This window comes from Aphelocoma coerulescens, chromosome 8 (genome assembly GCF_041296385.1).
Source record: "Aphelocoma coerulescens isolate FSJ_1873_10779 chromosome 8, UR_Acoe_1.0, whole genome shotgun sequence".
Classification (NCBI taxonomy): Eukaryota; Metazoa; Chordata; class Aves; order Passeriformes; family Corvidae; genus Aphelocoma; species Aphelocoma coerulescens.
This window is the reverse complement of record NC_091022.1, coordinates 16,406,278-16,432,883: the sequence shown is the minus strand read 5'-3', so window position 1 is coordinate 16,432,883 and position 26,606 is coordinate 16,406,278. Positions and strand designations below refer to the sequence as shown.

At 36.2% G+C, this 26,606-nt stretch overlaps 1 protein-coding gene across 1 annotated transcript in view; it reads left to right on the top strand.

The window, feature by feature from the left end:
- Window positions 1-26,606, top strand: part of RPAP2 (RNA polymerase II associated protein 2) — a 35,947-nt gene extending 9,341 nt beyond the window's left edge. The window contains exons 9-13 of the mRNA XM_069022777.1: window positions 53-147; window positions 1,892-1,972; window positions 8,121-8,189; window positions 25,294-25,443; window positions 26,021-26,606. Coding sequence (XP_068878878.1) covers window positions 53-147; window positions 1,892-1,972; window positions 8,121-8,189; window positions 25,294-25,432 — 384 coding nt within the window. The 3' untranslated portion in view covers window positions 25,433-25,443; window positions 26,021-26,606. The remainder of the gene's footprint in view (window positions 1-52; window positions 148-1,891; window positions 1,973-8,120; window positions 8,190-25,293; window positions 25,444-26,020) is intronic.

Sequence of the window (26,606 nt, the reverse complement as noted above, 5' to 3'; positions counted from 1 at the left end):
GACTTTAATTAAACACTAGGTTATAGCTGTTAAAGTTTTTTGTCTAATACAGGATGATCAGCAGGAAGATCTCACCTTCCCACTTGTTGATTCAAATGCACAAATGCAGATTAGGAAGCGAATCGTCCTTGAAAAATTGACAAAAGCGTAAGTACTGTTTACTTCAGTGAATGTCAATCTGAAGTTGGTGCTCATTCATCAATGTTTTAAGTAACAAACACACTGTCCAAGGATGGGCCTGGCTTTTTCTAGGTGGCCCTTGTCATAACTTAAGCCCATTATTACCCTAAAGGACTTACTTATTTCTGCAGCAGTCAGCTGTAGTACAGTTGCAGGTGTCAGTTTGCACAGTCTGCATGTACCAACTACTCAAGTTTAAACTGAAACCTTGAAGTTGCTTGAGAGGAGTGAAAATATTTGTTTTGTACATTAAGCATACTGTTACTTGTAAACAAATCTTTGTAATCCTTTAAGCAAAGGTCTTAGAGTTTCTAATGCACGTTTGGATGGCTGATACTGGTATGCCCCTACCTACAACCATTAAAGGCCCTCAGAATTGAATCTTAAAATTTTCCCAACATCAGACCTTCTTCACATATGTAAAAGGGCTTTGGAGTCACGCAAAAAAGATTAAGGCATTTCTCACGCAGCTGTTAGAATTATTAAATTGTCAAAGTTGAGAGGACCTTGGAAATATTCTCGTTGTCAAGGCAATGCAGATAAATGAGTGTTTAAAAGTCATGATTCTGTTGGTTTTTGTTGGGGGGGTATTTACTTTTCTATCATTGTAGCTTGTATTACCTAGCCAAACTAGGTTTTACAGAAGCTTTTTTTTTTAACTTAAAAACCTCACAACCAACTCCCCATCCCTGCCAAAATAAAAAGAAAATCCTTTCTGTTTTTCTCTACCTGCAACATGTGGATAGGCCACAAACATGGAATCAAACCACCCCCCAAGTGTCATGTCTGTGTCGATTGTTTTAAATTTCCTGAGGTGATGCAGTCGTCCTGTCACAAATCAAGAGATCATTTTCATTGTGATAAAGCAACTAATATGCCCAGCATTGTAAGAGTCCTGTGTTCAGTTTTTGTAAACATGCAGTGATATACAGGAGAACAGAAACCTTAAGTCTTCCAGTAATACTGAAACACTATGTGTTATGTGCATATTGTGCAAATAACTGGATATTCAAATGCAAGAGAATATTAACTATTAAAAATAAATAGAGGCAAAAGTTTAATCCTAAGTGTGAAAAACAAAGGATGTTATTTGGGAATCCCAACGACGAGTTAAAGAATATGTGCAGTTTGTGTGGTCTATCCGTTTTTATGCACAGATAAGTAAGGAGGAAAGCTGTGTTTTTCTCTCTTTTGAAATTTTCTGATAACTATCATCTGGATTTCAACTATCACGCTCACAGTGGACTGATATTTCTGTTGCATCTATGTGAGTCTGAGGTTAGCAGGTATATTATCTGTGAGTACCTCATTTAGACATGCAGTTTCCTTTTGAATTGTTATTTTTGAGCCAAGTAAATATAAACCTTCAAAAATTTGTAAGGCCTGTAGTTCTAATCCTCATAATTGTATGAATATTTTTCAGAACTGAAAGGTGAAATTAGTAAGAATATGTATGTAGAACTATATTTAAATCTTCGCATTCACACTGAACTAGAGTTTCTTATTTTTAAAAGCAGGCAGTTGCAAAGGGAAGGTGTTGGCCCAGACACCACACAGAGGCAGCTGAAGTGAAAACTGCAGGCCTGATCTGCTGCACAAAAGTCAATCTCCTCCTTTTTAGTAACTTTGATATGCTTTGGTGGAAGTCTTACTTGAGAAGAAACGAGAAAGAGAGGACAATGTATATTGACTGGTGTCTTTTGCCTTCTAGATTATCTGCAGTTTTGGGCCCTCTTCACATTGCTTCAGGTGATGTTTATACAGAGCTAAAAAGTCTTGTCAAAACTTTCCGGTGAGTATTGGTCTATACTTAGAGATTCTTATAAATTGATTAATTAAACATGCTGTTGAATGATTTGTGATTTGGGCACAGAGAGGGCCCTGCTGCAGATTTGCCCTTTTCTAGCTGTGTGTTTGTGTAGCTAATGTCGCATTCCCCGTGGACTAACAAGTCAGCCCTTTCCTTGCTCCTGATAGTGGCTAGGTCACCAGGAGTATTTGTAGATTTTTTAAAAACTAGGCCAGTGGTCTCTGGAGGATGCTGGTGAGTCTTTTAAAGGTTCTGCTACCTCGTCACCTCCTATTAAGCGTGAGTTTCTGAGATCTGTCCCTTTCTTTTGCTCTGGCTCCTTGCAGCTGGGCTAAATGGTTTTAATCTGATTAATAATTTTTACCACTAACTTCCTGAGTCAGTCAGTTGCATCTGTCTTGTTCCTGATTTCAAAGGGAAGTAGATCTAGTGGGCACTTCTGTCACCACAGGCAAAGCTTCTGTTTCATGCAGTAGGACTAAAGACAGTATTTGGAAACAGTGAGATAAAGAAGGAGGGAAAGCACAATGATGGTAACTTCTCTGAACATTTTTAGGTTTTCTTTGGGAGGCAACTCTCATAAGTTGGACCTAGATTGTGTCTTGCATCCTCAAGTATTGTCAGAAAAAGAGCAACAGCAGTTGCTAACTGTGTGTACATTGTCACTCTTGAAACTTCCTTCGCACATCCTCAACCTGCCTGAGGTTTACATGTAAATTTTCCAAAACACATTCATCTGGCATGTGCCACAAGGAATCTAAGCTTTGGTGAATAGAAACCCAGCTCTACCCAATTCCTTATGGTTTACCCATGTCTGGAAGGACGCCACTAAAGCACAGATGTCTCTGTGCAAGATTTCTTACTGTGGAAGATTCTTTTCTGGTAATTCTGTGCAGTATCTCTTTTAAATAAAAACATTGATACTATTTGAATTTGATTCTGTGATTGCAGTCTTTTAAGTTCTGATTAACCTTTTATTTTAACAACACCACTGAAACCAGCAAAGATATTTTGTATATAGCGTATAGATACCTATTATTTGAGTAAGATCTTTGTGTCTTAAAACAGTTTCGTTGCTCTGCAGTTTAAATGCTTAATAGTCACTTTAGCTTATGGATTGATAAAACTGGAGAAACTACCTTTGGTGTCTTTCAAATGACTTTTCTATGATTGATGATGTAAGAAGGCCTGGAGGTTCTCAAAAACAGAACTTCTGTTTTAAATAATTTTTGCTATTCAAAGACAGTGGGGTATGAATATAAATTTTTCACAGTGGTTTATAGTAAATGAGACTTGAAACCAAAATAGACTTCTAAAACATATATATATATATATAATAATGTGTGTATATATATATACACACACACAGACACACACATCTGTGGGTGTACAAAATGGAACCAAATCAAATTTATTTGGACTTTGACCCAATACCTGGTTCATGTAGCAGTAGTTTGTCATAATTTAAAGGTTTCCCCTAATCTGTTTTGATCTCTTAGATGACACTTTGTGAATTTATTTTTTATTTTTGTTTTACTTCTGTTAGGAAGTAAGTTGAAGGTAATGGTAGCGAGTTCTTGGTGTTCTCTTACTGTGAAGATTCCAGATCAGTTGCTTGGAAATTCAGGATTTTGGATGGGGGATGGTTAAAGACAAAATGCCTTAATATAATATATATCTCAAAATAACTGGAGTTTTTTTGTCACTTATAGTTAAATACAAAAATACAGGAAATAGGGCCCAAAGGTTTTTATTGCTTCCCTTTCTTCTTCTTGCATTACTGATATGAAAGGTCTGTTGATACACAAGAGCTAGCTCGTGGATATTGAGATGAAGGCGTAGACTTGAATCTCCAGTTTGGTGTGTAGGTTTAAGTTTATTTATTAGGAGTAGTCTCTTAAGTTTTGGATTGAATGCTTTGGCAGGGAGACTTGGGATAAATTTTAAATGGTGTTTGTATTTACAGGGTATAGAAATTCAAATGTTACTTTCTTTGTTAATGTTGTTCAAATGCTTAATGACAATGGAGGAGCATTGATAAATGCTCACGCTCGTTCCTGCTTTTGGTACTGAAGATATTTCAGGCTGAAGAGCTTGCCAAAGAGGGTAGTAGATAAAACACATGGCTGTAGTAGAGCTTAGCTGAAGAAGGGTAAAAGAGCATGTGGTGAACTAAGCAACAACGATTTTCAGCTCCATTGGTTTTTAAAGGAACGCTTGCAGTTCAGCCTCCTTTGGGCAGCATTTTATTCAATCACCACTACTAAGAAACACACTAGAGAGATCTCAAGAGACATTTTAGAATGGTTAGAGCTCTTCCCAAACAAAGTCCCTCAGTGCCTGTAAGCTTTTGTTACGAAAACTGAGATGTCAAATAATTCTCCAGAGTGTGGAGGGGCACTTTGTTAAAAGATCAAGTGAAAATTAGCTTCTTATATATAAATTGAGGATAAATGGTTTTAAATGTGTGGTTGGGTTTTTTTAAGGCATAATATTTAATTATGAAAATAGGATTCCTTCTGTATTTTATGGTTGCAAGTATTTTAATTCCCATTATGGAGCTTATCGTTGACATTGAACTCTACCAATGAATCAGATGTGAGATGTGTTCAAGACTTTTTGTCACAAGTTTGTTTTATCATGTGTCCAAGACAGTCTTTTAGTTTTTAAGTATATGTCATGAATGCATGTTATCTTGTATATGTACTTATTAATACCTATTTTACCTGTTACCGTTGTTAAGTGAAATTTTAAGTTCGGGGTTTCAAGCCAATCAGTAGTACTTGGTTGTAGACAAAGCTCTGTGTGGAAATAGGGGAGTATCAAGATGTTAATGACTTTTTCTCAAGTAAATAGGCTTTTCTCAAAGGAAGCCTGAAGTTAAATAGTAGCTTATTTTTGCTGGTTGTCATCAAACTAAATGATATTACAGTACATAAATGTGTTGCTGTTTTTCAGGAGGTAGAGAAGCTGTCTTTTATGGTTAAATTGGTCTAGCTGAAACCTAAAGAAAAACAATAGATGCTTCCATATTTGCCCGTGCCACCCTGGATTAAACTTCACTCATCTTAGTGCAAGTTTTGGAAAAAATAGAGGTAGCTAAGGTTCCCTAAAGTCAAAACTTTGCATCCTAATCCCATGAAGTCAATTTCCTGATTTATGGAATGGGCAGATTCTTGAACTGCAGTTATATATACCCACACCTGCAAATGTGGATGCTGGAAGGAAAGGCTGCTGCGTTTGCAAAGATGCTGGGTTTACTGGTTTTATTTACTGTGGATTCCTCCAATTTCCCTATTGGAGTTCCCTTCTTTTGCAGGCTGGGCACTAATCAGTTATCAGGAGGTCATCTGAGATGGAAGTTTTATGCATCTTACTCTTTAGTCCTTTATCCTGGAAGCTTCTGCCACTTGGATCCATGTGCTCAGTCAGGCTCCTTCACAGAGTGTGAAAACTGCGTGGGTCCTGCTGGATGGCTGCAGCGTGTCTTGCTGGAGTGAACCACAAGACCCACAAACCAGCAGCTAAGCAACCCACACTATTTGGGATCATCCAACTTGCCTAGCTTACATGTCTGCCCTACGCAGGCCAAGAAAGTAGGCACAGTCCATTTTGGGAAGTTGCATATTGTTTTCTTTCTCTAGGTAGGTGAGGGAGAATTTGGCCAAACTCCTGAACAGAACAGATTTCACCACAAAACTCAAACTTTTGTACAGTTTTAACACTTCCACATTTTATGTTTATGACAGAAATCTAGTGACCTCTTTCATGGATTGTTCTGAAGTAAACATTTTGGCTAGAGGCAAGACAAAGAACTAATGAACCATTTTTACAGTTTCCCTGCAGTTCCCTGTTTTCTGAAAGCTTTGCTCTTCAGAGGCCTTGGTGTTGACCCAGAGCTTGTTTGTGAAAGTGACTGCCCTTCCACTGCTCCTTATTATTTAAGGCTTCACACCTGTAGGTTGCTTGCTTTACTCTGATCTGCCTGAAATGGTTTTTTTTTCCAGCTGCACAAGTGTTTTAGGACAGGTGTTGTACTGAAAGGTTACTCAGTTCCAGAGGCCTGACTGTTCATCCAGTGCAGTGACAGTAGTATAGCAGCAGATCCATATTGCTGTGTCCTGCTGGTTATCTGTGTCTTTTGACTACCTCCTTCAGAAATAGCATATTGATGGCAATGACTAGTGTTCAGACCTTGCCAATCAATACTAACATTGAATAAGAGTTAATTGACACAAATAACTGCATCTCTCAGTTTGTGTACGAGAATGACACCTTCCTGTGCTCTAATCAATACCAACTCCTTGTAAAGCATTGAAATAAAGCTGCTTTCTCTATTTGACAGAGTTTCCCCAGGTGGCTTGGAGCTGTCTCTTTCATTGTGTCTCATCATAACAGATTAACTGGAATGTTACGTATGAATTGCCTGTCAAGATGATTCCATCAGGCATTTCTTGGTAGTGTTTATCACTGTCATCAGTGTTGAGTCAAGATGTTCTGCCTTTGTTTTGTCTCTTGTTCTGTAGCCAGAAAAATGTAACAGTTTACCAGGTACAAACTTTGTTGCAAGCTAAATTCATTAGCTATTTCAAATAATAATTGCTAAACATGAATCTTTTAATAACAAATATAATCAGTATTTGCCAGAACTGTTGGTTTTGGTTTGATGTGACAATTCCTGTGTATGTAGTGCAAAACACTGTTTTTCCTTTCATAATTGAACAAAACTCAGATTGTTGAGACACTATTTGAGTGATAATTGCTTCAAAATCAGATTTTGGTTTCAAGACTTAAAGATTTGAGGAGAAATATGAGATAATATTGCTTTGATCGTTACAAATTTATTTTATGAATTTTTAATATCTTTCTGAAATAGAGAAATGCAAACAGATACTATAAAAGATCTTACTCATAACTACATTTTTAATCACCATTTTGAATATAATTTTGGGGAAATAGTTAATAGAATTTGAATTTTAACAATGACAAGTACAAATATTTCTGCTTTCTCAAATTTCAGCTTTTTTGTTTGTTTGTTTGTTTTTGGGTAACTATATACTTGCCCGAAGTAATTTTTTTTTTTTTTAGAAAAAAGTCATCTTACTGGGGAAGCAAACCCTGGATTTGAATTTGTTTCCAGATAGGAGCGTGCTTAAAATTAACTATCTTCACCAGTGCCTGTAGGAGTGGGTATGAGTGACAGGGTATCTTCATTCTGGATTGAATTTGTACAAGACTTCATGGAAGGGAAACTGAAAGCAGGAAGGAAGCAAACATAGGGAGGCACTTGCCCCTCAGTTTATCTGTTGGATGGTGCCATCTTCCTGAATAAAATTAATTCTGCTGGCTCTTTTGGGTGCCTGCATAGCCACAGCTTCATTTTTGACTGACTTTTCCATGAAATTCCTTGTTTTGAACACCATGGGTCATGCCTAAATTGAGACAGCAATTCACAGATGAATTGTTTTAACACAGATTAGTACTTGACTTAAAGCAGATCTGTTTTACGAGGCAGTTCAGCCAAAAGGGTCAGTTGATATTCAGTGCAGCAGCACTTTTCTTGAACACCCATGTGTTTTTTTATTCACACCTCATTTATATTTCTATGGCTCTTATATTTGCTCTGGCTCCCATTGTGTAAGTTAGAATTCTGGATTTCCATTTTAAAAACAAGAATCATCAGAGGATTGTCACTGCTACCGTATAAAATTCAGTCTGTTTCCACATCAGCTTTTACAGCAAATCTAGATCTGAAGCCAGCAGGAGGGAAACTAAGTGTAAGAAGGTCCATCTTTTCAGAAACACATGTGCAGTTCTGGAGAATTTCCCAGTGGGTATGAGTGAGAGCTGGGGCCTCATAGCAGCCAGGACTATTTGTGAGCAATTTTAAAGAAATACCTTCTGTTCAGTCTTCCCCATCCCACTTTCATATAGAAAAAGGAGACATTGGAAATTCTGCAATTCCTCCATTAGAGGATGACAGAAGCTTGAGAGTTGGTAAATTGCTCAGATACAGCTGTAATTGCTTCATTATAACTCAGTGTATTAATGGTAGGATTAAAATTCAGCTGTTAAAGTATGCTTACTTTTACTCTGAAATGTACTGACTTTTTAAAAAATTATTTTTCAGGTTAACAAACAGAAATATTATTCACAAAATGCCTGAATGGACTCTAATTGCTATTGTTTTGCTGTCTGTGTAAGTACCCTTAAATGTCATATATTCTTATGTGCTACTGTCTTAATTAGCTTATTGGAACAAGATTTAATTTTCAGATAAGAGAAAGATTTCATGAAACTAACTGTGAAATAAACAGAATTTTTTTTTTCATGCAAATGTACTAAATTGACAAAACAGGATTGTCCCCCTTGCATCAAATGTTAATGAGGGACAAACGTACGTTAAAAAAAAGAAAAGCTAAGTTTTAGGGGGTTTTAAAGAGGCTTTGCAGGATGAAGTAGGAGTATAATTCACCCTCTTCCATTTGCTGCTGACAGACATTCTTCCCCTCTCTGACATTAGGACAAAATGACACATCTGTTACATTATTTGGATTTGGCATAACTGTTAAGCTTTTCATTTCTCATTTTGCTTCTAATTTCTTAAAACGTTTCACTTTTATGATTGAAGTCAAATTATTTCTATAAGTATATGTGTGCTTCTAAATAGTATAAGTATTCTAGCAAACTTCTTTTAGAGGGGAAATCTCTTTTAGCGGGGAAATCTCTTTTAGCAACTCCCAAGGAATACTGGGACCCAGTATTTTATTTTTGTGAGGATTAGCTTTGTTTCTTAAGATTACAATACTACAGTCCTCCTTATCTTTGTTTTACTTACTGTGGAATTAAATTCTTTACAATGATTTCCCTAATGGGAAGCCTGATTGTATTACAGTGTCTTTCAGTAAACTTCTACACAGAAGCATGGTGTATAAAAGCTGCATTCATATGCATCAAGTGAGTTCCTTAATTTGTATTTTGCCAATTCATGTACATTTCTGAAGTTAAAGACACAAACTTCGCAGTGTGTTAAACAGACAGAAATGTGTATTAAAAGCTGAACTAATGTTAATGGTTAAGAAATCACTGGTGGTTTCACAGTGTCAGGCTCTGCCTTCCATTAGGGTTAAACCACCAAACAGTCTTTGTATGTCTTGAGCTTGAATTATGAGATTGCAAAAATCTTTATTCCAGAGTCTGTTCATTACCACACTGCTGCTGCTTCTTTTGGGCTTCCTGGGTCACTGGAGCCTGTAGGACAGAGAAGTACTTACAGACATTCACAGGTCAGGAAGTACTGTGGGCCAGCCTCATGGCATGCCCAGCACTGCACTTACTTTCCTTGATATTACTTCAGTCTGACACATTGTTCTGGCTTTGCTGTCCCAAGGAAGACGGTACCAGCAGGCATTAGAGCAGGCTTCAGCGAGCCTTACATCTGTGTCACCCCGCCAGATACCACTCAAATGATTCATTAAATCAGAACACAGAAAGTAACTTTACTTGAATGCCTTGGCATAAATTTTTTATCAACTATAAGAACAAATCTTTTGTCATTTTTACTATATATTCTTATGGTTGAATTGGTAATTTGTGAAACAGATCTTATGAATTTTTCAAGTAGTTTCTGTACAGTTGAGGAAATGGTGTTTCTTTTTGATCAGAAGTTAAAATATGTAGCCGATCTCTGCATATGATGAGCTCTAAATGTTTACATAAGTAGTGATTGTTTTACAGCTGCTTTAAAACGTTTTACAAGTAGTAGGCAGTCCTGGTAGCAGTCAGTATAAGCAGAGAACCAAGTCTCTTTTTACCTTTGCTTACTAAAGGTCCATCCCTAAAGAAATTAATTATGTTTTATCATAAAATAGATTAGATTTTAGTTATAATATTAGTGAGATCATAAATAAAACCTCTGCTGATTTCTGTTTATTGTAAGGTTCTTGCAAGCTCATGATGTTGAGATTTTGAACAACTTCTCTCAGCTGCCTCTTAGGAGAGAATGTGGAAGAATGTAGGTGGGATAGAATGAGTATTAGATTCCTCTTGTAAGATGATGCATGTTGCATCATTTCCAGAAAGATTAAAGTAGAACATTTAATTATTTGAAAATTCGAATCAAGCTTGAATACTTAGTGGAAGCCAGGACTGTGCAGGGAAAGGCTACCAAGGACCTGGACAACCCCTCACAGACAGGTCCTCACTCAGGCCCTTCCTCAGCTCCTTCAGTCTCCCAAGGAACTGTCATATATTGCTAATATTTCTTATAAAAAGAATTAATGCCCTATTTAAGTCTTCTCCCTTAGCTGTACTGAGACATTGTGCACATTGTAGCACATCTAATGTCATTTAGATCATAGAGTTGTGTGGGGCCTGAGTCACAGTGGATCTTCAGTAGCTTCAGTCACACTTTTACAACATTTATTCACATGTCTTGACCTGGTTTCAGACATAGGATGACCATTTTACTACCAACACTAAGCAGTAAAGCTGCATGAGCAACACCCTGGTAGAGGATAATGCTTCCTCTTTCCAGGTGGGTGCCAGACCATACTACAGGTATCCCAGGGTGCAGGGACTACAGAAAGCAGAGTGAACATGGGTTTCAAAATACACCTCAAAGTATTTTTTGTTTTGCATTAAAGGGGGCAAGGTTGCTCTGTTTCAAGTAGCAACTGTTGGACTTTGCTTGCACTCTATTTTGTGCATCAGTGTTGTGGCTCACCACTTCCTTCTCAAACATATATGGCTAGTGTGTGCTGAGGACTTGGTGTACTTAACTTCACAGTGCAATTTCAGAGTGCCCCAACCCTTTTCGTGATAAGGTACTGGACAGAATAACTGTTACCATTACTGCTGTGTTGAATTCTAGTGTATTATGGTATGATCATGCTGTCCTCTTTGCTTGAGTGTGCATATTAACTCTTTGTAGGATACACCATGATGGATATCATTAATGCCTAATTTTGGTGATTAAATTAGACCCTAGGCTCACTTCATAGTCTGCAGGTCCTTGAAGAGCTGCTGATAGTACTATGTGCTCTTGACTCTACTGACTACTAAATAAACCTGGGCTTCTCATTCGTTGAAACAAAGTGCCTGGAACTGGACAGTGTGACATATTTAAAAGTATAAAATGTTGGAGATTTCAGCAGTGGAGTATTTCATGTTCCTAGTGAACAATTGGACTTATTCAGTCAAATTATTGTATAAAATATGAACACAGCCTGTCTCTGCCTTTATTGAAAATCTAGCCTGAGGCACTCCTATGAATATAGCACATTCAGCAGTGCTGAATCGACCTTGTTAGAGTACACTTTGACAGCCAGCGATTTATGTTCAAACAGTGGTATTCATGCCTGTCATGGAGTGGGTGACTCTTAAAAATTATCTGTAGTTCAAATTTCTTGATTATTTGTAACTTGTAGTAATTTTGGCATTGGTAGATTTTGGTTTCTTCCTGTTACATTGTTTACGTTAAGTAAAATTTTTTCTTCTAGTAAGAGCTGCTGTATAATGTATTGTAAACTAGAATGCAGAAGTTGCATCTTTTTCCCCCAAAGAACTTTGCAAGATATCAAATGAAGCAGATAAATAGATATAAATACAGTAGTTCAAGAAAGAACGGAGAAAACAGTGGGAAGATTGGTTGCTATACAAGCATGGGCACTTTCTGTTTTTAGTGTATACCCCTGGCACAGACTAATGGAAAGCTTTCAAGATATTTTCAGGAAATGTCTGCTTTCATCTTACTTATCTGAGCTGGCTGGTTCCAGTGAACTGTGGTCAGCTTCATCTACAAAGCCTATGCAAGAGGTTCCCCCGCTAAAAGCTTTGAAGCATTTCAAAATGTTCTGGGATTAGTTTATAAGCATTTGGCTGCAGTATTTAAACAAACTCAAAATGACCATGATCACTAAACAAAAGCCATCATTATATGTGTGCAGCCACTTTAGATAAATGTGTCATGTGGAGATGTACTCTAGAGGTTTACTCTCTTGGAGATAACAGTTCAGGAACTGGAGAATCTTGGATTGAAGTATGTGTTTTTACTCCTCTGCACACGAGAGCACATCGATTGCTCAGCACTGACATTTCTAAATTATTTTAAGAGGAATTTAGATGTTTCTGATATCACTACTGTGTTCTTATCTGAAAGCGTCTGAATGTTTGAAATGTATGAATCTAGTGTACAAATACATATAGGATATGAATCAGACTTGCAGAGTGACTCTTTTTTCCTACTGAAACCACATACAAGTCAGCTGGATGATCTTTTATTTAGTATGTCTGATGATGGAAGTTTGGTTCTGGGTTTCAGCTGAGAAAAATCATTTATCATTAAGCTAGAAATATAATTATTTCCCATTTTGAAACAGAGCTAAGCTTGGAGGACCAAGAATCCAAAGAGTCTTTTTATAAAAGCATTTGAATGCGGTTATAGTGTTGTGTCTATCTGTAGAGTTTTATTATTGTGTGAAATAGAGAAAAGGCAACTTTGTCTTTACACATTAAAAAATATCTTCTTCCCTTTTTCTCTTAATTTTAGGCTGTCATTTGGTAAGTGTGAATTCAAATAGATTTTCTGTTAAGCAGTTCTTAAGTCTGTTAAGCAGTTTTTCTATTAAGTTTGCTTACTTATCAGCACTTTCTAAGCAAACTTGAAGCTGCTTATTTGGCATATTGTGGACATGATCAGTATTATCTTAGTTGTTTCTGGCATGTTCCAGTATTATTTAGGAAACATACACAGAACAGCACTGTGAAGGATTTCAGTGTTGTTAATTGTGGGATTAGTCAGTGCCAACTTTAAAATCAATTAAATATCTTCATCTTTCATAGGGGAGAAAGTAGAAGAAAACAGTTTCCAAGAAGGTGTTTCTCCTGGAACAAAAATCCCCCACTGTTGCTGCAGTGATGTTACACAGGAAGTGACACTGTGAATTTCATTGCAGCCCATACAGCTGCAGTCTTTTCCATTCTGGTAGTCTCATGGGTAGCCTTCTAAATGGGACATAGGGATGTGCTGTGTAACTTTAATTTATGTCCAGCACAAACTCTTTGAGTCCAGGATAATTAATTCCTCTTTACAGTGCTGGTGCTTGGCTTCATCAGCAGGAGTGGAGCCTTAGCACATGCTGTGTCCTGGACTTCTGCTGCATGGAGTTAGGCAGATTGACTCAGAAAGCTGTCATCTCTGTACCTGCCAGCTCTGCTTCCCAGTGCAAGGGCATGGCTGTCTTACAAGTGACTTGGAAATCCCTCCAAGAGAGAGAAATCTGTGTGATCCCGGCTGTATATGTGGACATTCAGACTGACATGCACAACCAGCAGAGCTGGTGTGCAAAGTGCATCACCAGCTAAAAATTATCCTTCATGGTTATGTTCTGACAAATCTTTTTGTTAGACTCTAGAAATGCTTTCATGTGAAACATCATTTGGGATCTTCTGCTTCAGTCTGTTGGCAACTTTATATTCCAGATATACTTGTGAATTAAGAGTATGGTGGTGGGGAAAGGACTTTCTTCTGACACTTCATTTTAGCCTTTTGTGTGAGTGAGTTGTTGCTACTTGTGTTTGAAGTTCTGAGACATAGCATGCTGGCTTTCAGAAGGCTGCTTCAGCATGTTGACTCATTGGGGAGCTGACTTGGTCAGTGGAGTTCATGTCCCATTGAACTTTATGCCACAACTATGATCAAGCAGATGGAAACATTTCCCAGAGAGAGCACTGTTTTAAATTTTGTTTGTTTAAAAGATATACATTTAGAAGATTTCTTTCATAATGTCATGTTTTTCTCCCTTCCATAATCAGTGTTTTGCTTAATGGAAGTCATGTCATAAGTAGTACAGTTGTATAGAATAGTTGTACAGAAAAAGTTGTACAGTAGTAGCAATATAGACTGAACTATATAGTAATATAGTAGTAATATAGCTCTGAACTAATGCTGCAAGTAAGACATTAGTAATTCACACTGTTACCAGCTGCCATAAACTTAGTTTTAAACTAAATGTATTTTAACTTCATCCACTAAGCAAACTGAAATGTTCATGTTGCAACTGAATCCTGCGGCTATAGCCCTATGAAAATATTCTTGCTTCCTTATTAATAATTAATCTTAATACATTCAATGCAAACATTTTTTTATCATGAAACATTACCCATCTGTTAAAAGAAAAACATGACTGGCACACACTTGAATCTTTTATATTCAGAGTTTTAATTTTATCTTTGTTAACTTTGTAAAGAACAGCCTACTTTAGTGGGGATATGACATATAAGCAGTGGTTTTGACTAACAGAAACTTCATTGTAAGACAAAAATCTGTGTTAATTTGACTTATTTCTGAACCAAGAAAAATGTAGAGATGCACATCACTGGAAAGGCCAGTACAGCTTCCTGTTGTATGACCCCCAGGTATTTTGTACCAGCAGAATTTTAGCATTAATTCTGGATTAATGTGTTTGGTTCCATGCAGATAGTCATAATGGTACCTCTAGTAGGCTGAATGGTGTGAACTATTCTTCTTCAGCACTGAACTAAATTGTCCCAAAGCAGAAGTACTGTGTTCCTTAACTCTTCTGGAACCACTATAACAGAAAAAGTAGATGATGTATAAAGTGTTTCTCTAGGCAGTGGGCTATGATAAAGCTCTCAGAATTTACAGACAATTCAAGCCAGTGAATTTAGTATCAGGGCAGGTGGCTCTTTTTACATGTGTGTAATTAAAATAAATACTTGGGATAAGAAGACTGCAACCAGTCAATTAACCAGAATGTTGTATAAGTAAACATAATCATACCTTCATAAAACTTTGCCTGGCACAATAAAAAGAATTGAGAACAATCATGTCTGCAGCAGTACATGTTCACTTCCAATTCTTCCCCAAGAAGAAAAGTGTGCTTTAATTGACTGGTAGCAAACATAACCAACCAGTATGTGGGAGCTTAATACAGAAACTGCAAAGTGTGTATGTATAATTGCATACTATAGATGCAAAACCAGCATCAGTGCAAAAACTTCAGGTACTTGGTTGTTTAGAGGATTGAGATGCCAGCATGTTTCATTTTGATGTATACCCCACTTATACCCTGTGTTCCACAGAAATGCATATTTCGCTCTCTCTTCCACCCTCTGTCCATCTGAACATCTTAAGACACTGAATAGATTTAATTAATTAATCATAAAACTCAGTAGTTCTGAGATGAGGTGTTAGGGTTTTTAAAAAGTTAAAGAATGGTTGAGATTTGTCTGGGTCTTCATATTTGCTCCAAACCTCATCATGTATTCTGGTTTTAGGCATATGTTTAGTTCCGTGTACTTTCACAAATCAGTGTTAATAGTGCTCTTCTGCTGAAGAGCTGGTAAGATTGAGATTAAGGGCAGAAAAGTGATTTACTGGAGATCATCAAACCAGTAATAGATTTGGAAATAAAACAATTAAGCAGGAAAAGGGTTTGGAGTTGTTTTGTTTTGTTTGTTTTTAAACCTGTGTGCTGTTATTTCTGGGAAAAGATGCTTAAGAATCCATAACTTCTGGGGATTTCTAAGAATCTCATTTTGAGAGGTCCAAAACCACACTGGCATTTCTTTTCAAAACTGGAAAAGGTAAGTAGAAAAGTGTTGAGGTTGTTACCTTTAACTTCTGAATAAAAAAAATTTGGACATGGTGTAAGCAAGGCTATTCCTAGCATGTCTCTTTACTCAGATGCATTATTCCAGGTGCTTGATCTGTATACTGGACTGTAATCAAGTTACAATATTAAAAAGTTGTGAAAATAAACTATGATCAATTTTATGATCATTGTTTCTCTAGTAACTGAGCACAGTCAAGTATTGGCATTATTTACCTAAGCACATTACATTGTAGCTGTTTTAACTTACTGTAAGTCAGTATATTTTATTCTGTCTTTCTTGAATTTTTTTTTCTTCTTACATATCCCTAAGGTAATGAACTGATAGGAGTATCCATATATGGAGGAATGAATTTCAGCACTTGCAAAAATGGATATAGATATAACAATGTTTAATTCATAAAATATATCAGGTTTGAATATAAAGTCATCTTTTAGGTATTAAATTTTTCCAGTGTATGTGCACAATAATTGATACAAAGGTGTGTATTTTACAAAGTACTTAAGAGGTTCAGGTTCTCAAAAGCTTACATTTTAGCGTTCTTTAATCCAAGACTTATACCTGTGCTTAATTTCATGTAGCTAGCTAGGTAATCCAAATACTTCAGTGGCATAGATTCCAGTATTTGAGAGATGTCACAGGAATGCCTTGTGGACCATAAAAAAAAGGAAGAAGACTGAAAAGGATGAGAGGATCAATTTTAAATGTACTAAATTTAAAATTTTGGCTAAGTTAAAGAAGAGGGGGAAGTGGGAATCAAACTGAGAAGTACCTTTGATCTGTCAGCTGGTTAGCAGGAAACAGGCTTCAAATGAATGGAGCACTTTAAACAAAGCCTGTCCTTGAAATGTGTACATAAGAAACTTAGATTTGTTCGGGAGAAACAGCTGATAGTGATTTCTTCTGGGTTCATATTGTGAACTTTTTTTTGCCTTGGCATTATGCTGATAATTGAAAGTTAATGGAACAAATCCCTATATGAATGCAAGGGCTTTAAATGGCACACATTATTACAGATGTTCTAAAGCTTTGTGTCTGTGAAATAATGTTGTAGTCATCTTTTGGAATATGGTAATGTAGACATGTGTACCACACTCCATTTGTTTTTTAGAAAATCATCCTGCAGTCATATCTGTTGTACAAAATAGTGAAACATAGTCTTAATTCCCTAGATTTTGTAGAAACGAACTCTAGATAAGAAGTTGTAGATGTTATTGAGCTAGTTTTGGTGCTTCCTTAGTCTTTGTGTCTGGCTCAAGGTCCTTCTAGTCCACTGTTAAATCTGGAAGCGTTGTTTTGCATATAATTGCCCAAGTAATTGTTTTTTGCCAGACCTGTGTGATATTTGTGTTGATGGCTGTCTTGGTAGTCTTTGGAAATAGAGTTCTTAAATATCACTATAACAGGAGGCAGGTAGAACCATTGCATATTATTATTGTGGCTTTAAAGGAGTCACGGGTCCTGGAATTTTTGTTACTCCTATTGTAATAGCAAAATATTTCCAGAATATTGACTGTCATCTTTCTCATTAGACAGGCTAAGCCTGGGTTAAAAACAACAACCCCAGAGTACCTAATGAAGCCAGTTGCTTTCTGTTACAGGATCAGCATAATGCTAGCAAATGCTTGCAGGCAATGTGATGCCATTTTCCACCTGCTGAATGTTCTGGAATGTGTAGTTCCTTTCCCGGACAACTGATGAGGGAACTGACTTTATTCTGTGTGTGCATACATAAGATCAAGACACTTGCTCAGAAGGAACATTGTGGGAGTGATACTGTGTGAGAAAACCCAGTGGTGAGCAATTGCAAAGGTTAGAATAGTTGTACAAAGCAATAGACTTCTAAATTTTGTCTCAACTGAATAGAAATTGTTGCTGTTGTGTTTATGTGCTGCTGGTCAGTTACAGGGAGGTGAAATATGAGAATACTGAGAAATGCCATTTTCTAGTTACTTTCTGAGAAGAGTTGTATTATTAATTATGTTGTGGCAAAATAGTATAAGTTATGTGAACTGAAAGTTCGAGGTGTTTAGCTAATTTCTGAGGCATTTTAATTTTTTTTGCAGTTATTTGTACATAGAATGTACATTCTAAGGCATGTTGCCTGCAAGTATACAATGTGCAGATCTGACACAAATAGCACCAAATGGCTGTACTGAATTTTCACACCATTTGATGAAATGTCACCATGAGTTCTTTGAACACATTCTTGATTTTTAGACTTACTTTGGGTGTTCCTTTGCATTAGACCTCTTATTTGCCTGTAAAATTAATTACTGGCCTAATGATAGAAATTTTTTATATATGAGAAAGTTTTTTACTTGTCCTTCATTAAAAGTCAACGGTCATCTATCTTACAGAAGTTAATATTTTGAGGACAGTCTGAATTTGAGTTTTTTCCTCTTCTGTGTCTTTTTGTATCAGTGCAACATTACTATAAATTTTTTTCATTGCAGGATCTTTGTAGTTACACAGCTGTTTGTTATAAATAACAACTAGCAGCTGATTGAGTGATCCTTAACTTTCAAGGGAGAGGAAGAAAGTGGCATAAAAAATGCATCCTGATATTCATGTGAATTGTTTGTTTGTTAGGTTAAAAAAAACCCAAAGATCCAGAACATGTGCATTTTCTTAAATCCATTTTAAATGAACAATTTCTGTACCTGATAAAGTAGCTCTAAGTCTGTTGCCTTGACTCTTCTCTCCTGCATAGTTTAGTTAAAACATATAAATGCCTTCAAAATTTCCATATGGAGCTTAATGGAAAAACAAAAGCTGAACTCTCCTATGAAGGGAAAGAAAAGAAATGACTGGTCGTATGGAATGTCAGAGTAGAGCCTGCAAAGTATTTTGCAGATGTGCACTGGGCTTCCGAAGCCCATGTGAGGAGGGCATGGTGTGACACGAGGGAGCTGTGCTGCACAGCCTGTGCCCAAGGGCCTGCCCGACTCCCTGACCACTGTCCTAGGAAGCAGTGGGGTCTGGGCTGCTGCAGCTTTAGGTGTGCCCCAGCCTGTTCTCTGACTTGTCAGTTGCCTGTTTCGATACAAATAACTCATTGCGAGGGAGAGGGTGGGGGTAAGAAGGAAAGAAAGAAAAGCAGATCCATTGTCTTTTTTTTTTCAGTTGATAGCAAGCACTTCTGTCAAATGCTTAGATAACCCCTGCTACTGTAAAAAGGCTGTCCTTTTACTGTTAGTAGTATCCATCTGGCTACACCACAAGTGAAATGTTGGCCCCACTAAAAGGGAATGGAAGTTGACTTACGTCTGGACAACAACTATATGAAAAATGTGTGTAGAAGGTGAACTTGAAGAAAAAAATATATTTTGTGTAACTCTATGCATAAACACATATCAAAGAACATATTTATTGCAGAGACTTGTAGAAGCTGCACAGGAAAAAATGAAGGTAGTGGAAACAATTAACAAAGTTAACTTTTGAATGAACCTTAATTTTTGCTGTATACTTGGATTATAGAGGAATTCCAGCCATTGATTTCGAATCACTGTTGGTAGCATTGATTTAAATGTAGTGGACAAAAATTTTAAAGCATGAATAATTTAGTTTCTTTTGCCATCAGAGGATTAAAGTGCCTGTGCTGGATTCTGTGGACAAGTCAGTACACAATAATGAAAGGAAGTTAAATAATAAATAAAACATAAGTTGCACTTCAGTTACAAAATTCTCGTCTTTATGATGAGAATGGGATCTTCAGGCTATATTTAAAACTAGACCAGAAGTGGCTTTTTTAGCTCAGTAAGAAAATTGTCTGTTTATTTCTGTCAGTTGTTGCTGTTCAATATTGTGGGCTTGAGAGTGTTTTATCTTTCATTAATATAATACAGTAATATATTGGAGGAGATTACAGAAAACTGCCCCTGAATGTCTGTTTCCTCTTTGACCTATTGGATATGGTAACAAAAGGCCCCAAACTAGAGACTGCTTTAATTTCAGAGTTGCAAGTGACACTGATCATAATTACTTTTTTCCAGTACAAGTACAGTTTAATTTAAAAGACTCAATTCCAAAGATATATTTAAATACTTTTGCATCTTGTTTGTAAGTTAGATGCTTCCAGTTCAAGATTGTCTGTCAAATATTAATGGGTTCTAATGGAAAAATGTTCACTCTGGAGACAGCCTTTTGCTTTTAAGGGTTTGGGTTTTTTTAATGTTGAGTTTTTAAAATCATGCTCAAACTAAATCTATAAGAAACAAGTCGGGGTTTGGGGTTTTTTTCACTGAAACTGTGAACATAACAGCTAAATTATGTAAGTTGAGGCTGTTGTATTTTCTAATTTCTGAGCATATGTTTAAACATAGTAATTAAGTGTAACCACCTAATTACACCAAAGTTAATATTTTTTTTTAATCTCCCTGGTGTTGCAGCTTTATCTTACAGCTACACTCATGTTGTTCTTCAGATCAGCTTTCTGTCCAATACTAACTTTGGCCTGATGGATGCATCATACTTCGGGATTTAAGATACTTTACTAACAAAATTGCACTCCCTAGACAAGTGTACTGTATCTAGTAAGATAACTGGAAGTGAGAGGTTCTACCTCAAACTGAGTAAGCAGTCAATATATTGTGAAGAACATGCTGAATTACAGTGAAGCTTTCAACTTACTCTGGTCCAAATGTCTGAGTGCCTTTGGGCATGAAATGAAATGGATAAATGCAGCAAGTGTTTGTGTTCACCTCCTCAACGGAAGCACTATTGTAGGTGATTGATGCTCAGCAGCACTGCAGTTGTATGTGCAGGCAGATGGTCTATGGGCTGCAATGCAGATCTAAGTCACTGAGGTTTATTGCTGATGTGTAACACTTGTTGGATTGACTCGGTCTAGCCAGTTGTCTTAAACAAAACAATTGCTTTTGTTAACCAGTTGTGTTGGAGACTTCCTTAAAAGGAACATAACTAAAATGAAATCTAAAAGTGTACTCTATAGAACTGCTATATTGAAAGAAAGGCATTTCTGATTAGTAACATTGTTATTGTGTTGCTAAGCCCATCAAATGTGTAACATAAGAGTAGTGCAAAATATCTTTGGAGTGTTTAAAAAAAACCCAAAACACCCCAGCCCTTCTGTGTTGATGCAGTAGAACCCAGTACAATGGTATGGTTATCTGCAGGGTTATAGCTGGAGCAAGAGTCTTGATCAGAGATTTGTTGGCACCCTTGTAGCACATATGCAGTAGTCTGTGTCTGTGTTTTTGTTGAGGAAGGAGGAAAAAAATGCTGCCTGTAGTGCTACCAGCTCTTGCTTCATTTCTGTGTTCTGAAACAAGTGTTAAGGAAACTTTTGTGATCATTCATTGGTTCAGCTCTATCATTCTGACAGAAAACTAGTTATCAATCATCCTGGTTACGATGATCCTAAAAAATTAAGTGACTAGAACGAAAGGTAGAAAGAAACAAAGAATAAAAAAACCCAACCCTTATGTTATGATGGTTGTGTTAAGAGTCTTATTCACAGTGCTTAAATACCTATAACTGGCAGAAAGATACCTTATTTTCCAAAGCTTACTCTGGGAAGAGAGGTAGTGCTTGCCTGTTCCATCATTCTCTTTTATAATTCTGTTCTTGTTCAAATTCCAAGGATGTCAAACAAGGTAAGGGACTCAAAAAATTGTGTTTAGATATATGGTTTCTGCCACAACCAGTGGCTTTTATTTTTTTTAAGCTTCTACCATTAGAAAACAATGAGGAAGACTGGCAATGCTATGTTTTTTCTAGGAGGAGCTTATTATTAGTCTTCTGAGAATTAGCATCTGGTTTTTCTTCATGAATATACAAGTGCTTTCCATGATATGTGCACTCAAATTCTCAACAATTTATGTATAATTTTAAGTGACCAATTTTGGGTAATGAAAAAGAACCCAACTCTTATGTGGTTGTGTTTTTACCCCTGTTTTCAGGTGTCTATTTCAGAGAGCTGTAACTGACTGGTAACACAGTGGTGGCTTTGGAAATTTTAACTTTTTCAAAGGGAATCACAGAATTCATCTAAAACAGAAAGTCCAGAAAGCTTTCCCTGAGACCCAGTAGCTGAGAGAAGGATGGTACTGGACAACTAGTTTGGGTTTTTAGAGAGAATATTCACACCCTTGGATAGGAAATACCAATTAATCCTTTTAATTACATAAAAATTTTATCTTTTCTCAATGTAATCAGCTGTCTTCATTAATGTATGCATAGATCTAAGAATGAGTTGCACACACTACCATATCAATTAATGAAACTTACTCCTAAAAATAATTCAGGTTTAATTCCTAAATATACTTGCCAAATATTTTTGTAAGGCAGCTGATTCATAGGAAGCTTGGGTCTTGAGCTGAAGCACTGAAACTATGTAAAGATTTTGTGGTAGCCAGATGTCCTGTAATAGCTTGATAATAATTGATTATTCTTCACATGAATTTCACTTTTGTGGGGTTTTTTTCTTGAACATGTAACATATGTGGAATAGCCAGCAAATACAAATTTTATCAATCAGATACAGTTTGACATTTTTAATACTTTTTAAACGTTACGAATGCCTGTTTACCATATGGTGTAAGTGGGTGTGCAGGAAACGACACTCTCATCAAGTCTGATATACTACTTTTCCATGATCTGAGCATAAACATTTCCTTTTAGTGGCTCTGCTGACGGCAAGCCTTTGAAGAATGGGTGTGTAATTTTGGACTGTAACATTTACATTTGTGTACTTCTCTAGGTGGTTATTTTAAAATCACTTAATCCTTTAGCTTTTCTTATTTTTATTTGACTTTATTCGTAAAAGTTTGTTCCCAATTAATGTTGCAACACGTGAAAGAGGTAACAGAAAAGCAAAATTTTTATTTTCTTCTCATTGTTACATTTGCCAGTTGTTATTATTGTGGTCCCAAGTATCCCATGTCCTGTTTATTTTCTACATCTTTTGAAGACACTGCAGACTTTGAAGGGAATTCCACAATCTCTGAACTGAAATCCTGTGTATCATTAAATTGAATTAGTCATCATAGTTTCTTGAGAGATAGGATCATTGTAATTTTCTGTGACTTGAAGATACTGATAGTGAATGCTGTTTGGCTTGTTTGCATACAATTAAGGCTTAATTCAGTTAAACAGTCCCTCAATACTCTGTTGTGCAGTACCTCAAATATACATTGGACTAGTGTTACTTAGAGCATGTAACTTACTACTCCATGCAAACCAGCAACTTGTGCTTGTGCCTTTTCTAGACAAAAGCTTCTGCATCTGCTTCAACAGCCACCTGAAAGTAGAAAAGTACTCAATGATAACTGCTTTTCAAATGACAAGTTAAAGCATCATTTGAAGGTCAAAAGGACACAGTTTTCCAAGGGAAAAGTGTTTGTACATATATTCATAAATATTGAACATGTTGTCCCATCAAGATGCAACTTTTAACTAATTGCTAAAAACTCGCACATGCCTCTCTGAAATTAATTGTTGATTTAGTCTCTTGCTATCAGATAATTAGTAGCTTAATTAGTTTTAAAACAAAGTTCAGGTAAGAAAAAAAATTCATCCATCGCTAAAACTTCTTTTTAACTTCTATTTCTTTCTCAATATTTAATGCCTGGCAATTTCTCTGAAAATACCAATACCTTTTTGTTTCTTTCTTGGTGTAAGCTATAATAGTTACTCTTTAAACAGTGTGTCTTCAACAAGGTCTGACATTTAGGACATGTTTGTAATTCATGAAACTATGTAATACCACCAACTGCAGTTCCAAAAAAAAAAGCATGTGAGCTTCATTCATGGTAATAAATATTTTGGTTTTAGAGTATTCCTTAAAACTTCACAAGCTTTCTGCTGTTTTTGAAAAATAATGTCCTCTTAACATCCTCTTAAGCCCATGGCAGGAGTAAGAAAATTCAGATAAAAATGCATGTAAAACTGTGTCATGGCCAAGAGAATGGTTTACAATGCTACAGCTGCCTCACCCCAGCACTCAGGAAGTCATGACTGTTTCTGCCACCAGTCTTTTTTCATATACAACCTGCATAATTCTGAGAAGGGTGAATTGAAGACGAGTAGTAATGCATCTCCTTGTTTTCCTCCCGCTATCCCTGTCTCCAGACTAACACTCTGCAATGGTTCCTCTGATCCTCTATCAGCACTTCCTGTGCTCCACTGCTGATAAAGCGTCCCAATGCAAACCCAGCCTCCAGGCTGCCAGCCCTGGGCAGGGGCGCTCTGGTTCACCAGCCCAAAGAGTAACCCCCGTACCTCTCACCAGGAAAGAAACAACTCAGTCCCATCTGGCATGAAGTAAATTACAAAACCCAGTGGCCTCAGGCCAAAAATCACAAACCTGCCTCTGAATACTTCTCTTTTTAATATATATATATATATATATGTGTGTGTGTGTGTGTATATATATATATCAGAGTTTATGCCTAAGTCATTTCTTTCCACACCTTCCCCTTACTTAGAGCATCTCTGAAAGTCCTTCTCAGCAAGTGACGGTGTTTGATAGCTGAAATATTTAGCTAAATATACATACTGCAATGGAATCCAGAAAGAAATGGGAAGTAATTTTAACTCATTACAAGTTAATTTTTTTCATTAATTATTTTGGTAAATTTATTTTTTATTAAGTGATTCTTATTTACTATGTCTTGTCAGGTCCTTTGTTCATATTCTATCTCTCTTCTTGCTTAAGTTAAAAGAATCTTCTTTTATATGCAGTTTTTTTCAAGTGGAGGTAGTCTTAATACCAGTGACTGCAGGGAGATTGATCTCAGTTGTTATTCACTTCAAGACTTCCTGAGCTGGGAAGTTTTTAGGAAGCTGTAGACTATCTTTAATTTCTTATTAAAAGTACATCATTTCACAGATGTATTCTAAAATAACTATTTTGTGTGGTGTCAATGGCACTGTATTTGAGACAAAGTAACTTGCTGGGATATGAGTCTTGTTAAGTGATCTTGTCAGTAATGTTCGGTGTTGAAGTTTCTTAACATTCAGCATAAGCTTTAATACTTGATTTTGTTCATTAAAGATTTTTTTTTTAAAAATTTGGGCTTAGGAAGTAGATTCAGCTATTACTACCTTTGCAATATTTTGCAATAGAATTAGGAGAAAAAGAAAGGACCTTAGGATAAAAATATATTCTGATAAATTAAATTGCAGATGAGAACTAACAGCTCACCTATCTGCATACAGATATTATTAGGTGATCCGCATAGTGGTAGCCCCTTCCAAACTGAGGAATTTTATATCTCTTTTATAATTTAGCCATGTGAACAAGTATATAACCTTTACTGAATGACTATTCAGGAGCTTTTTTGGTAAAGAAATAAATAATGACTGAGATCTTTCCTTTTATATGTGTAATTGTACATTTTGCAGTTTGTTCGTTCTGACATCGGTCTACATTATATAACATCTATGTACAACTGATTAGAAGCAGGCAAACTACTCTCCTTTTTTCTAATTAGATTTTTTTTGTTTCACTACACATTAATAAATCATATTTTGGTACAGCTCATATTGTATATCATACAGTCTGTTATAAACTGTAATTAATCAAATGTGACATTATAAACTGCCTTCTTCAGTACAGTTGTTTGAGCTCACAAGCTTTGCTTTTTAACATCTGCCACTCAAAAGTTGCTTTTCTGTATGAAATATGTTTGGGTTTTTTCCAGATTGTCACAAGCTACTCCACTTTTCAAGAGTACTCAGACAAGCCCAATGTACACACAGTTCCTGACCACATTACTGGAAGAACTGCATTTCAAAAATGAAGATCTGGAAAGTTTAACAAGAATATTTAGAATGGACTGAGAACTTGAATGGTCAGTTAACTTTAAGCTACTTTGTGTGTCTTAATACCAAACTGGTTAACCACGGGTTTAATTTTCAGCATTTTCTAAGTATGTACAGTAACTACAGATTGTATCAGCTGGAGTAGAAAATGTGTGAAGCACATTTTAAAGTAAAGAAATATATATGGTATGGAAATGAGTGTCATCATTTTGTCACTTACAGTAAATGCCAACTGCTTAGTTATCACATTAATCTTCTGATAATGTATGGTTGGTTTACGGCAATTTTGAGAGGAATTTTTACTATCACAATTTGTACAAAAATAAAATTCTGTGTGACTACAATGGCTAAGACTCAGCAGGGTTTTTTAATTACGACAATAAAATCATTATGTTCAGTTTTTGCTCAATGTAAAATTGAGCTAAGAGCCATGTATTTTTTGCATAATATTGAGATTACATTTTTCATTCCAGGTAGGCCAAAAAATTTAAGAGCAGATACCTTACTGATGTTGATCATATTCAGCTGATTGAATGAATATAGCATTATAGTATTTAAGTAATTACTGTATTAACATTACTGATCTCACTCCTTTGTTCCCCGCAGAATGACATAATCATCTTAGCATCTCCTACTACCTGAAGTAGTTGCACAGAGAACAAAAGAACACCTTCAATTGTTTGAACTTTTTAAAATAAAAAATGAAACTTAGTATGAATTGTAGTACTTGCATTTCTGCTTTTTCATTTCCTTCCTATTGGTAAGGATTTTGAAGTCTTGTGAAGAAGCTGACTGTAACTACAGTTGTTTAAGGTGTGAAGACAAGTTAAAATATGGATCATCTGAAAAGTGTTTAAAAGCAGTATAAAGGAATTTGGATTGGTCTGGTTTTTCTTGGTTTGAAAACTTTGACTGAAAGTTTGTCTACAGGGATCAGGGAAAGAGGGGGAAAAAAGCGTATGAGCCTCCAATGGTAAGAGCAGTGCTGCTGACATTTTTCCAGTTGCCCTGTGCATGGAGCAGGAACCTTTAAGAATGGTGACAACAGTACACAAATATGTCTGATTCACACCCTGTTTGTCTTGCTACTTCTAAGAAAAAGGGTGGTCTTTGAACTTGCTTAAAAGTTATTTTTAAATGGACTCTAGTTGTTACTAATTTGGACTTTAAAATATATTTTAATAACTAAAAA